Source organism: Trichosurus vulpecula, chromosome 7 (genome assembly GCF_011100635.1).
Source record: "Trichosurus vulpecula isolate mTriVul1 chromosome 7, mTriVul1.pri, whole genome shotgun sequence".
In the NCBI taxonomy this organism is placed as follows: Eukaryota; Metazoa; Chordata; class Mammalia; order Diprotodontia; family Phalangeridae; genus Trichosurus; species Trichosurus vulpecula.
Window position 1 is genome coordinate 266,924,690 of NC_050579.1, and position 14,842 is coordinate 266,939,531.

At 40.2% G+C, this 14,842-nt stretch overlaps 1 protein-coding gene across 1 annotated transcript in view; it reads right to left on the reverse strand.

Annotated features, from left to right (window-relative positions):
• The window catches only part of CCHCR1 (coiled-coil alpha-helical rod protein 1), a 78,752-nt gene that overhangs the window by 63,190 nt on the left and 720 nt on the right, over positions 1-14,842 (reverse strand). Inside the window, 6 exon segments of the mRNA XM_036767124.1 lie at positions 3,421-3,568; positions 3,766-3,876; positions 4,125-4,260; positions 4,985-5,148; positions 6,813-7,025; positions 7,337-7,427. Of these exon segments, the coding sequence (XP_036623019.1) occupies positions 3,421-3,568; positions 3,766-3,876; positions 4,125-4,260; positions 4,985-5,148; positions 6,813-7,025; positions 7,337-7,427 (863 nt within the window).

Sequence of the window (14,842 nt, forward strand, 5' to 3'; positions counted from 1 at the left end):
GATTTGGTCTAGTACATTTTCTAGCTCTATTAGGAGAAGTTTTATGGCAGGAAGCTCAGCTATTTTGCTTCCTTCTACTCCTCCATCTTGGCTCTGCCCCCAGAATAGAAAATATTATCTTCCTTACTTCACCTCATCCCTTTCCCCTTGAAGCATTTCACATCTCCCCAGTCAATAGTCTATACACCTATAAAGTATGAGAGAGAGGGAGACAGAGAGAGAGAGAGAGAGTGAGAGGAGTGTGTATGTGTGTGTGTATGTATTAGAAAGAGATGTTACCATTGAGGGGTGGGGCCAAGATGGCGGCTGGAAAGCTGGGACTTGCATGAGCTCCCTGCCAGGTCCCTCCAAAAACCTATAAAAAATGGCTCTGAACAAATTCTAGAACTGCAGAACCCACAAAATAACATAGGGTAGCAGGGATCCAGCCCAGGACAGCCTGGATGGTCACTGGATGAGGTCTATTCCGCAGGAGCGGAGGGGAGCGGAGCCCAGCGCTGGCTGCATCAGGACCAACCAGACCAAGACCTGGGTGGAACAAGCCCTAGCACCCTGAACCAGTGAGCTGTGGCAGTTACCAGACTTCTGAACCCACAAACACCAAAGACAACAGAGAAGGGTAGTGGGAAAAGCTGCAGGGGACAGAGTGAAAAGAGTTTGCAGTTGGGCCACCGCCCGGGGGGGCAGCAGGGGGAGGTGCAGCTATAGAACTAAAGCGGCAGTTAGCTACAGAGCTAGAGTGGCAGTTGCTTCCGGCCCCAGGCCCAGCTGGTGGGAGGAATTAAGTGGCAGATCAGAGCAGGAGTGAAGAACTTGCTTAAGATTTTCCTCAGGTCCGGGTTGGTGGTTCTTGAGGAAGGAGGAGTGCTGGTGTGGTAGAGGTGGCTGTATAGAAATAGCTCTGAAATTAATGGTGCATCCCCTCAAACTTGGAACAAAGTACTCTTTACTCTACAAGCAGTCATACCCTGCTGAAAAACTCAAGAGTCAAGTAAATTGGCTGGGAATATGGCCAGACAGCGAAAACACACTCAGATTCAGTCTCAGACTTTGGAATCTTTCTTTGGTGACAAAGAAGACCAAAACATACAGCAAAAAGGTCAACAAAGTCAAAGAACCTACATCAAAAGCCTCTAAGAAAAACATGAACTGGTCTCAGGCCATGGAACACCTCAAAAAGGATTTGGAAAAGCAAGTTAGAGAAGTAGAAGAAAAACTGGGATCAGAAATGAGAATGATGTGAGAAAACCATGAAAAACAAGTCAATAACTTGCTAAAGGAGACACAAAAAAATACTGAAAAAAATATTGAAGAATACAACACTTTAAAAAATAGACTAACTCAAATAGCAAAAGAGCTCCAAAAAGCCAATGAGGAGAAAAATGCCTTGAAAGGCAGAATTAGCCAAATCGAAAATGAGGTCCAAAAGACCACTGAAGAAAATACTACCTTAAAAATTAGATTGGAGCAAGTGGAAGCTAGTGACTTTATGAGAAATCAAGATATTATAAAACAGAACCAAAGGAATGAAAAAGTGGAAGACAATGTGAAATATCTCATTGGAAAAACCACTGACCTGGAAAATAGATCCGGGAGAGAGAATTTAAAAATTATTGGACTACCTGAAAGCCATGATCAAAAAAAGAGCCTACATATCATCTTTCAAGAAATTATCAAGGAGAACTACCCTGATATTCTAGAGCCACAGGGCAAAATAGAAATTGAAAGAATCCACAGATCGCCTCCTCAAAAAGATCCCAAAAAGTCCTAGGAATATTGTTGCCAAATTCCAGAGCTCCCAGGTCAAGGAGAAAATACTGTAAGCAGCCAGAAAGAAACAATTTCAGTATTGTGGAAAAACAATCAGGATAACACAGGATCTGGCAGCTTCCACATTAAGGGATCAAAGGGCTTGGAATATGATATTCCGGAGGTCAATGGAGCTAGGATTAAAACCAAGAATTACCTACCCAGCAAAACTGAGTATCATGCTCCAAGGCAAAATATGGATTTTCAAGAAAACAGAGGACTTTCAAGCTTTCTCAGTGAAAAGACCAGAGCTGAATAGAAAATTTGACTTTCAAACACCAGACTCAAGAGAAGCATAAAAAAGTAAACAAGAAAGAGAAATCATAAGGGACTTTACTAAAGTTGAACTGTTTTGTTTACATTCCTATATGGAAAGATGATGTGTATGATTCATGAGACCTCAGTATCATAGTAGCTGAAAGGAATATGCATATATGTACATATATATATATATGTACATGTATGTGTGTCTCAATGTATGTATATATGTTGGTGTATGTGTATGTGTATGTGTATATATATATATATATATATACACAGAGGGCACAGGGTGAGTTGAATATGAAGGGATGATATCTAAAAAAATAAAATCAAATTAAGGGATAAGGGATAAAAGAGGAATATATTGAGAGAGGGAGACAGGGAGAGATAGAATGGGGTAAATTATCTCGCATAAAAGTGGCAAGAAAAAGCAGTTCTGTAGGAAGGGAAAAGGGGGCAGGTGAGGAGTAATGAATAAATCTTGCTCTCATCGGATTTGACCTGAGGAGGGAATACCATACACACTCAATTGGGTATCTTACCCCACAGGAAAGAAGGAGGAAGAAGATAAAATAGGGGGGACAATAGAAGGGAGGGCAGACGTGGGAGGAGGTAATCAAAAACAAACACTTCCAAAAGGGACATGGTCAAGGGAGCAAATACAATAAAGGGGGATAGGTTAGGAAGGAGCAAAATATAGTTAATCTTTCACAACATGAGTATTGTGGAAGGGATTTACATAATGATACACATGTGGCCTATGTTGAATTGCTTGCCTTCTTAGGGAGGGTGGGTGGGGAGGGAAGAGGGGAGAGAATTTGGAACTCAAAGTTTTAAAAACAGACGTTCAAAAACAAAAAAAAAGTTTTTGCATGCAACTAGGAAATAAGATACACAGGCAATGGGGTGTAGAAATTTATCTTGCCCTATAAGAGAAGAAGGGAAAGGGGGATGGGAGGGGAAGTGGGGTGACAGAAGGGAGGGCTGACTGGGGAATAGGGCAACCAGAATATATGCCATCTTGGAGTGGGCGGGAGGGTAGAAACGGGGAGAAAATTCGTAATTCAAACTATTGTGAAAATCAATGCTGAAAACTAAATATGTTAAATAAATTAAATTTTAAAAAAAAGAGAAAACAAAAACAAAACAACAACAGAAAAAAGAAACCAGCCAGGAGGCTCAGGTTCAATCTAGCTCAGCTCAGATTCAATCTAGCTCAGTAGATTGAAACTGGCCTGCTTTTGAGAGCAGGCGTCATGGGGTGTGGGGGTTCTTAAGGCAGCCCATTATGGTGAATCCCTAATAAACTTTCTCTTTTCCCTCGGAAAAAAAAAAAAAAGAAAGAGATGTTCCCTTTCAGCTTTTGGGTATGTTGAATATGTTCCAACACCCAAGCTTTCAGCTACACCATCAAGGCAAACACTTTTTCCCTCCAACAACTCAGCTGGGCCTGAACTTTCTTCGCTGCCTCAGACTCCAGAGGGTCTGTGGGCTGGACCTTCAAGGTGAAGAAGAAACATGAAGTCAGGACTTCCATGGGAGTAAGGTAAATATCCTTTACTGCTCCTACCTATCTCAAGCAACAAAAAGATCAAGGCAAGAGTGAAAATTCACAAAATAAGGAACACAGAGAGAAAGAGCCCAAGAGGAACTGGACTAGTAGAGGAGGGACTCTGTGAGGAGAGCCAAACTTACCTTCCGAACCAGCTCCTCTTCCTGTAGGGCAAGGATGTTCTGGAGGCTCTGCACTCGAACCTGTAGCAACTCCAGAGTAGCACATAAGGAGTCCCGATCCTCCTGCAAATGCTGGCCAGGGGAAGAAAATTCTTATCTACAGAAACATCTTTGTACTTGTCCCAAAAATGTGCCTATTTCTCCCTCCCCTCAAGTCTCTGTGCTTCACAAGGTAATGTCTCCTTCTAAGCTAAGAACTGTTCTCTCCCAGAAGCTATGTATATTCATCACCTCCAAAAGAATCTCTGTATCCACCTCCAATCTCCCAACCTACATCCCTATTTCCACCCCCAAGGATAAAACCACTCCTCATCTCTCACCTGCACTGTCTCCAGCAGTTGCTTCCGCTCCTGCTCCCATGTCTGGTTCTTGTTCTCTGGTGGGATTTGATCCCCTACATACCTCCTAAGCTGCACAACAAGGGCCACCTGGGTCTTGAGCTCTGCATGGGCCTTACTAAGATTGGTAAGCAGGAGTGAGAAAGTACAGGCCATCAGTGTAAGACCCCAGAAACCTGCTCTTCCTACTGACAATCATTTAATATCAATTTCGTAACTTCAATAAGGGCCAGAGCCTGAACTGATTAACCAGAGGAAGAGTCTGAACCTAACAGCCTCTTTGTTCTCTGAGTAAACTCAGACAATACCTCTTCCTATGTCAACAAGGCCAGATTGGGCTCACTTCAGAGCATTCTTTCCTCTGTCTAGGGCCATTAAGGATGAGACTCTTAACCCACGACACTATCTTTAATAATGTGACTTCTTCTTTTATGGGCATATACTATGTTATAGCAATGTTAATGGTAAATTAAACATAGAAATGCTGGGTTGTAGTTTCAATTGACCCTTGTTAATTCCCTTATCTTACTGCATTTACAACCTATTCAATTAAGAAAAGTCCTTTTCTTGTATCATGGTTAAACATACATAGAGATCATAAAATTGAGTAACACAGACATGCTGAGTTGCGACTGTTCTAAAAATGTATTTAAACCTTCTCATTCTTCTGTTCAGGCAGCCAGATTTTGTCTGGCCCCATACATGTATGTATCCGCTGGCTTTAAGGGAATAAACAATATGGATCTACATGTCACCTAGCTTGTTTGCCTCCTTTAACCAAACTTTCAGGTCAACACGACCCAACTGCTGACTACTTTTAGTGACCCTATATTCCTCCTCACCTTAATTCCTCCCTTAACATCTTAGTCTCCTTCTGTACAACAGTCAACTCCTTGGTCTCTTCCTCCCGCTTAGAGTCCATGAGCTTGAGTTTCTCCTCCAACTCATGGGCCTTGTTAGCCAGGGTAGCAAGAGCTTCCTGATGAGCTGCAGTCATATGGGAGATCTCAAGAAGAAAAGAATGACAGAAAAGGAGCTGAGTAGTGTTCAACTTGAAAGTTTGGTTGAAGAAGGCAAACAAGCTAGGTGATAGAAAAATCCATGTTGTTTATTTTCCCTTAAAGCATAGCTAAGCTAGCTTACCTGTATGTACAAGGAGTCAGAGCACAAGCTCTGGCTGTCTGAACAAAAGAATGAGAAAACTTATATACGTTATTTTAGCAGAACCAGCAAGCCTGTATTACCTCACATTTATGACCCCCATGTATGTTTAACCATGATACAAGAATTTCCCTTAATGGAATAGGGTTGTAAAGAATGTTGACAAAGGTCAGTTAATATTAAGCGAGGTAGTCTTTCTTGGGGTTAGGCCCTCATCCCTTAATGGCTAACAAGGATAAGAATGTCCTTAGGTCAGTCTGATCTGGCCTTGTTGACAGTGGTAAGGGTATTTCCTGAGCAAACTCTAGAGAACAAAGAAGCCCAGGTCCTGGATCTTCTTCCAGTTACTCATTAATTCAGGCTCTGGGTCTGGTTGAAATTAAAAATGATATAAAATAGTACAATATTTTTCACAGTAGGATAGAGCTTCTCATCTTTCCTCTAAAAGTTCCCACTTCCTCAAACTCCTTCCCAGCGGCCTACTTCCCTTCCCTTCCTATCTCCCTTCTCTGGGGCCCTATTTCTATCTTCTCCACTCTCTTACTTTTAATAAATACATAAACAGGTATTAAATGGCTACTGTACTCTAAAGCACTGTGCTAGGCATTGGGGCAGATACAAAATTTAGATTAAGAATGGTTCCTGATCTCATCAAGCTTATAGTCCAAGAGAAGAATGACAGTGCTATGTGTGAGAATGAGGAAAGTTTTGGGTTTGAGGGGTTTTGTTTGTTTGAGCAAGAAGCATTTAATCTAGTTTTTAAAGAATGGGTAGGAATTCAGTAAGCAAGGAGGCACTCCAGGTAGGCACAGAGTACAATTTGAACAAAGGATGGAGGTGGGAAAGAGCAGGATATGTACGAAGGACAATTCAATTTAGCTAAATCATATACAGGGTATGGAAGGGGGTAATATGAAATAAGGCCAGATTGTTTAGGTAGGAACAGATTTTGGACAGTCTTGAAAGCCGGACTAAGGAGTTTTAACTTTATTTAGGCAATAGGGAGCTACTGAAGGATTCTGAATAGAAGGGTGACTCAATCAAATGTATATCTGCTAAGGAATATTAGCAAGGCAACAATGTGAAGGATAAATTGGAGTGGAGAGGTAGTAGTGGTTGGAAGACCTGTTAGGACACTATGGCAATATTCTAGGCTGACAGTATTTGGGGCCTATTTTAACATGGGTTCCAGAATGAAAACAGGTAGAATACTTGAGTGCTAAGAAGTAAATGAAAGTTTTGGGAGAGAAGCAGGACATCTGAATTCTGAGAAGTGGGGAGAGAGAACAACGAGGATGAATGTAGAATGCCCCATCCTAACTGCCCCAGCCTGCTTACTTCAGGTTCTTCTTTACTCTGGATTCTCAACATCCTCCTGGCCAAGCAGATTAGTATTCTAATCCAATACCGAAGGATCTTTGCTAAGGTGATTATCTCAGACTAATTCCATACAATGTGGAACTGAGACAAATCCCAACTAACACCTAGCATTTCCTTATTCTCATTCACCTGTTCCTTGTGCAGCTTCTGAGTCTCTTCCAGCTTTAGTCTGTTTTCTTCTTCCAATTTCTTCCAAAAGACCTCTGCCCCAGCCAAGGCAGCACAAAGCTCCTCTACTTCAACCCGCATAGCCTGCTTTGTCTGTCCCAAGACTTCCAGCTCCTCAGCCTTCGTTGCCAGATGAGCGTTCTGATGGAATGAAGCCAACCGCAAGGCCTGGCTGTCAATCGCAAGTCTCCAAATCTCTTCCAGTTGATAAGAGCTCATCTGGATCTCGTCTCCCAATCTCTTCCAGTTGGTAAGAGATCATCTCGATCTGAAGTCTCCCAGTCTCTTCCAGCTGATAAGAAATCATCTCTATCTCAAGTCTCCCAATCTCTTCCAGTTGGCAAGAGATCATCTGGATCTCGTCTCCCAATCTCTTCCAGTTGGTAAGAGATCATCTGGATCTCAAGTCTCCCAATCTCTTCCAGTTGGTAGGAGATCATCTTGATCACAAGTCTCCCAATCTCTTCCAGCTGATAAGAGATCATCTGGATCTCAAGTCTCCCAATCTCCTCCAGCTGATAAGAGATCATCTCAGTCCGGGAATTCAAGTCCTGTGGCCCTACTTGGACCAGGAACCTTTGGGGAAAGTTACAGGTGAGATTATGGCCTCTTTGGTCTTATACAAGAGAGGGATGGACAAATGAGTCTCTGTTCCCACCTAGGTAGTTATTAGGACTTCTCTGCTCTGATATGTAGGGATGAGAAAGGGGCAAGGGGGCCTCTGGGGAAACTGGAAATCAGTCAAACCCACAAGAAGATACAAAACCGGGAAACAGTAAGGATTCTGTGGTCTACTCTGAAGAGATCATCCGTAACAAACATTTAGCACTTTTTATGTGTAGGGCACTAAGCTAGATGTTAGGGACACAAAAAGGTACATGCCATAATCTATACCATCAAAGGCCTTAATCTAGTTGAGGAGGGAAGGCACACACATACATAAAAAGATAATACTTGCATCTATTGCATAATTGCACCTATTAAGTGTGCCTCCTGAATGCTACAGACAATGAGGGCTAGGATATCTGGTTCACAAGTAGATGAAGACAGGAATCTAAGAGTTCTGCCTGAGGTGTGAATGGGATGGATAATTGTGAAGACTTCACAGGGTATGTCTAATGGAATAGGATAGGTTTTGGGATTTGGCTTTGTGATTTTGGAAGCTCAGGGCCTGGAACTGTGGGCATGCCCTTCCCCCTCTCTCTCAGATGTTAAAAGATAATGAACTTCCTGTGAGCTATTTGTTCTCTGCTCCAGGAAGGTCTCTCCTCTCCTCCCACCCAATTTCTTCTCCTAGACTTTCAGATGCCACCCTGGCAGTTGAGTTCTGATAGGGAAAAACCTGAATGGACCTGATCAACCTTGGTCCTCTGTGTAGTTTTCACACCTAGACTGTAAGCCCACCTCACAGCCAATGGTGAGAAGGGATACAGGTGAGTCGGAATCTTTTCATTAAAGAGTATAAATTAAAGCAGGTTCCCTTTTACCTCGCCTCCTCCATTATGACGGTGTGCCCAAATCTTGCAAGGTTTGTAAAATAAATTTACTTTGTTTCTCTTAAAGATGTCTCTCCTATTATTTAAAAATCCTGTCCCATACAGATTGGAGGTCCCACCGAGATTTGCACTCTCCATGTGGGTGGGCACCGGACTCAGGGCTTAGCCAGCTTGCAAAAGGAGACTTCACCGACTAGCTGAGCGCCTGAGGGCAGGCCTGGTCTCACTGGAGAGTCACAAACTGGGAGGAGAGGAACTTGGAGAAGCAAAGTAAAAGGGGGAAATTTGAGTGCACTATGCGCTGAGTGGAAATCGGCCGGCAGTGAAATTTTCAGTCATGAACAGTCATACACCGTGTGACCCAGGTTAAGTCCTCAGTGTCCTCTGTCTGTGTGATCCAAGAGTATCGACTGACAGATTTAAGCACTCTGAGAAGACACTGGGGGACTGAGCTAAGATCTCAAGGTCTTAGAAAAAAACCGAGCCACCTGGCTCTGGAGTGCCAGGGGATTGGAATTTGTGGGGTTTCTAACCCAGAGACGAGGGTGACGTGTCTCGTGTAAATTGGTTGCAAATCTCAGCGCTTGCTTGGACGGCCCTGATGTGCTGTACCAAAGTAGAAAGGAATGGCCATAGAAAGAGCTCTTAATTTGACTCAGGTGGGGAAAATGGGTTTCCCCTGGTAATGTTGGAAGTGGATCTGAATTCAAATTCAAAATTGTTCATGTGAAATGTCTGTCTAATGTTTTGTCTGTGTTTTTTGTTTTATGTTCAGGTAAAAACTGTTTAACTCTAGGAGACTGAAATGGGCTCCTTTGGTATGAAAATTGTTAGATAAGGAATCAGAGCTGAAGCTGCCAGCTGGGAGGGCTGGGGGCTCTGAATTAAGGGTTGGTTAGATTCTAAGGGAAAAAAATCTGTGTATTTTGTATTGAGTTAGCCTATCTAACATCAGGCAAGCATTTAAACTGTACAGGAGAAGTAAAGGGGTCTGTATGAAAAATTGGATGACCACTTTAAAGAGGTTCAGTGGTCTGCTTAGGATGTGATTAAAAATTGTTGGTCATTTTAACCTCTAAGTTTTAAGATAAAAAGAAAGCAGCTGGGAAAAGGAAAAGTTGGGTGAGTATGTAATTTATTATTTACTTGAAATGTTTGACGTAGTTTGGGTCAAGATTAGGGAAGAAAGATTGAAACTGGAATACAGAGGCTAAAAAATTTCAGTAAAGACTGGGAAAGAAAGGGAGATAGACACTGGAAATAAGGGATTAGGTGGGGGTAGAACTGCAGCCGAGTCCATGTGGCTCTGGGTCCATGTGCTCTTGGCCACCCCCTCACCCCCCACTCTACCTTAGAAGACTGGGTGTGTCAATCAGGAGCTGAAGCTAAAGAAATTTATAACCTGATTGGGAAATAGGGCTGATTAGTTAGTGATGAAAAGTTTTAATGAATCTCTGGGTACTTACTATAAGAAAGATTTTGATTTGTATAATCATTACGCTTTGCCTATGTAAGGTATGACTGAATTTTGTTTCCACAGAGATTATATAAAAATATGAAATCTTACTATTGGCTAGTGGCAGAAATTAAACTGTCTTCCAAATCAGTTGAGGAAGCTGGCCACCTGGAAATTAACATAGGCAAGCTCCTTTGTTCTCAAAGGGACTTCCAGGCCCAAAGTAATTTACCTATGGCTGAGATCTTTATTATGGATAATCCTGTGTTCCTCTTCAACTCACCTTTGTCAGTCCTCCTCAGCAAGTGAAAGGGATCCCCATCTCATGCTGAGGTAGACAGAAGGGAGGGGAAACTAAAAATATTTTAGCTTGGTCCTTTTGCTTGAAAAGGGAAGTGGTTCACCTTTTTAAAATTCCTTAGGCCTTTTGTTAATTCAAACCTTTTTGTAAAAACTGAAGAATTAGAGCCAGGGATTGGAATGCATAAGATGAAGCTTGGAGAAAGCGGGGTGCAAATAAAGTTTTTCTTTCCTTTTATAAGTTCATTCATGGCCAGGCAAATATTCCTAATACTTGGGCCAGAGGTAGTGGGTGCTGAAGAATATACAGCTAAATAAATAAAGTATATTTAAGATATTAATGTATTAATATATGTTATGCATGTATTTATATATTAATGTAGTAATATAGAAATACCAGAAGTAATAGGATCAACAATTCCTATATGAGATAATCTGGAAATGCAACTGCTGTCACCTGAAATTTATTGTTTCTGTATTTCTAAAATTATATTGTATTTCTAAAATTGTCTTAGATTGTATAATTTGAGAAGACCATTATGTGATTTTAGTCTGAGTTTGATATATGTGAATTGGGTGCTTTTAAAGGATGTGATGAAAATTTGGTAAGTTTAAACTGTCATATTTGGTTTAGAAATGTATTTACCTAGACTGAAATGAGTCGTTCAAATTTTACATACATAATAATGTTTAGGACATTATTACATTTCTATAGTATAAATTTTGTTAGAGTTGCATTAGGTTAAGAAGTTGGACAATTGCTGTAACCTAAGAAATTATAACTTTCAAGTTTTGTCTGAAAGTTCAATTATAATTGTTTTCGCTATAAATCAAGTATTTATACAAAGGCCTTGTTGGGTCCTCTTGTAATCTCTGTCAATTCAGGATACATTGTGAACTGTTAAAAATGTGGTTTTATAAACAGTAATCTTTTCTTTTACAGTGCTAAGAGTATTAGGCCTTAGAAATTAAAATGTTACCACTAGTGATTAAAATAATTCCTCTTATAATCTAGATGTTGTTAGATTAAGAATTGTACTTAACTTAGAAATTGAGGTTGTTAACTGAACCAAGGACTTTTGGATATTCAATCTTGTGTAAAATTTTCAGTGTAGAGGGATTCCTATGAACAAAGCTTTTAAAGTCCTGGTAAACTTTGTTATTGTGATAAAGCTAACTTAATTGGGTATGTAATGTATAGAAACTAAGTGTTATCCCCATTACAACACCTTTTTGACTAAAGAATTTTGTGATATCTAGAAATTCTGTAATAACAAAGAATTGAGTTGTTATAATACTTTGAAAAATATAGGAGTATGATTTTCAAGCCTGTATCTTCTAGAGATATATTTATGTATGTTAATCTGGAGGTTTATGGACTAATTTGTGATGGCACTTTGGGAATTTGTGAATGAATCCCAATGTTTAAAGGTTATTTTGCTTTAAAAAGGAGAGAGACACATCTCATTTTAGAGCTGTCCAAATAATTTTTCTTCATGAAAGTTTAGTGACAATCCCTGTTTATATCAGGATCAATTTTAAACTGTTTTAAAGAAGGGAAAATACTTTTGAAAAATGCTCTGTAAAATCTTTTTGTATAATTTTCCAGCTGAATTTCCACCTGTAAGCTAATTGGTTGCAGTTCAAATCTACTGTGAGTTTTGCAAGTTCTGGGTGAGAACCTTATACTTGGGGAATTAATGCTTATCTATAGAAGTCTTGGGGGAGGGTGGTTAAAGCATGTGTTTTATGTACCCCAAGAAAGGCCCATTCAATGTCTTATTCTACATTTTTGAGTAAGGAGGCAGTCTGTGCATTCCTTACTCCTCGCCGCCCCCCCTTAGTTTAGATAAGAAGAAAGAGTTTTACCTTTGCCCACCTGTCAGAAAGGAAGGAAGGGGAAGGAGCAGCAGTTAAAGAAAGAAAACAGTAGGGGTCAGAAGCCTCCGAACCTGGCTTTTTAAAGTCAGCGAAAGTGATGGGTTTTTAGAATAAGATTAGGTTTTGAGGATGTGGGTCTTAAGGATACAGTTTTTATTAGTGAAGCTTGCCCATCTGATGGAAAAGAACCCACTCTCAGGGGGAGATGATATGGCAGATCTCTTTAATCAGAAATAAGCAGGTTAATGACAAAAGGGAAGTTATCTGCCAGAATCTGTTACCATTGTGAAAGAAGTTGGCTTTATGGGGAAAATGGAAAATTGGATAAATGCAAATATGTGATATCTTGTTGTTTTTAATCAAATGACTAGTTACATTGGTATTCTTGTATAGCCAAATGAAAGATAATATGGTTTCTAAAGTATTAACAGGAATAATTTGGGAAAAAGAGAAAAGAAGTTTTATGAGATAATATTGTTTACAAATGTAAGGTTGAATCATTATCCCGTAGACTAAGGCTGGGATTTTAAAGTTATATCGTGTTTATGTGAGATAGAGTTCTTAGATGTTTTAAAGTGATATAAAAGCAATTAGGTATTAATACAAATAGTGTAATTAATCACTGGAACTAAATCAGAGACATCTTCAGTTTAGGGAAAAGAATTTCAATGTAAGTCTCTTTAAGAGAGATAAGTTGTAGAATATTTCTGTATTGATGGGAAAAGTTAAATGTGGATTTGAGTTCATTCCATTGTCTAAAACGTAAAGATAAAGTTATATGGTTCAATTCTTTCAGATCAGGCATAATTAAAGAAGAATAAAAAAATAGAAGAGAAACTGATGCAAATGTGTTAGAGCAACAACTTATGATCTTAATGGGAAGACTTTATGAATAAGGGAGGGAATGCATGCAAGCTATTTAAAGCTAGTTTTAAGGATGTTCCTGAAACAATGTGAGATTATATTCATTGGAACTTGCCATTCAAAGACTTAATAGGACTGTTAACTGATTTTTTCTGAGCCTAACTCCAGTTGTGAGTATCCAGGAAGGCTGACCCAAGATTCCAGCAGCCCTGTGGGAGGGCAGGCATGAGCTGCAGGTATGATTTCTTGGCAAAGTTGAGAGGGCAACTGTTCAGCATGGGCTGAGGTGGGACCCTCTTAACTGAAGCCTGGCAGACTAGGCCTGGCTCAATGCAGCTTGCAGTTTGACATAACTTCTGCCTGGAGTTGATAGGAAGCTGGGGAAAATATGGTCCCCTTACTCTAAGTCCCTACTCTCTTGGTGGCAAATTTCTATAATCAGAAGCTTTTGTAAATACAGTAAAAATCTATTGATTATGGAACATCTTAGAATACTATAGGAATGGGAGCAGTGTTTTTGTGTAAGTATAAGTTAGATTTTTTCTTGGTAATGGTATGGAGACAATTAGGTCAAGGGCTTGTGAAATTATTATTTTGCTATTTGGTTAATATCAAGCTTGTCTAGGGTTTTGCTACAATTAATAATGTTAAAAGAATGGCTTGTGGTTTATTCTGTAAATGCCATCAATGAAACATGGCATGACAAAAGTGTATGATATTGTATGTACTGTGATAAAAATTAGTTATTTAATGTGTTTATGTATGTACTGGAGCCTGTCAATTCCTTAAGTGAGATATCATCCTCCTGGTGAGGAAATTAATAATGAGTGAATGTAAAATATAAGAATCTGGGTTCTGATGTGAATTTCATAAACAGAACAATTGGTCAAGGTTCCAATTTTGAATTTGTATAATGATCAGGGTTATATGGATTAGAAATGGTAACTTAAAATTGTGCTGAGGTGACTTTTGTAGGAGAATGGACAGAACGCTGGTTCCTATAAGAAGACAAGAGGAAGGTGCTGGGACGCCGTGCTGAGAGCAAATGCCAAGGACCAGAAGACTTTTGGTGCTCCCTGCCAGACAGCTATACAGGAAAAGACTTTTTGAATCTTAAAGGGACAATTGCATCATCGTTTTCCTTTGGGTCTCTGTATCTATATTTACAAAGGGGTCTGCCCCCTTTGATTTGTAAATGCATCGGAGATTTTGAGGAATGGAAACCTTAGAAAAGGGTAATAGGGATGCAATTTATATCAGCAATAATGTGTGAAGCCTTCAAAATCATAAGAAATCAGAAGGGGGACTGAATGGGATGGATAATTGTGAAGACTTCACAGGGTATGTCTAATGGAGTAGGAGAGGTTTTGGGATTTGGCTTTGTGATTTTGGAAGCTCAGGGCCTGGAACTGTGGGCATGCCCTCCCCCCTCTCAAAAAATTGTTGCTTCATTAGAAGATAATGAACTTTCTGTGAGCTATTTGTTCTCTGCTCCAAGAAGGTCTCTCCTCACCGCCCCTCCCCCCTGCCCCATTTCTTCTCCTAGACTTTCAGACGCCACCCTGGCAGTTACGTTCTGATAGGGAAAAACCTGAATGGACCTGATCAACCTTGGTCCTCTGTGTAATTTTCACGCCTAGACTGTAAGCTCATCTCCCAGCCAATGGTGAGAAGAGATAGAGGTGGGTCAGAATCTTTTCATTAAAGAGTATAAATTAAAGCAGGTTCCCTTTTACCTCGCCTCCTCCATTATGGTGGTGTGCCCAAATCTTGCAAGGTTTGTAAAATAATTTACTTTCTCTTAAAGATGTCTCTCCTATTATTTAAAAATCCCGTCCAATACAGGTGGAAAAGGGAAGGGATACTCAGTCTTCTGTGTTCTAGTTTGAGAGGAGGAGCCTGAACTCCATCCTGAGATAGGGGCAGAGAAGGAAATGGATCCACTTGTTCTAAAGTAAAGAGAACATGGGCTAACATTATTTCAGAATCCCTAA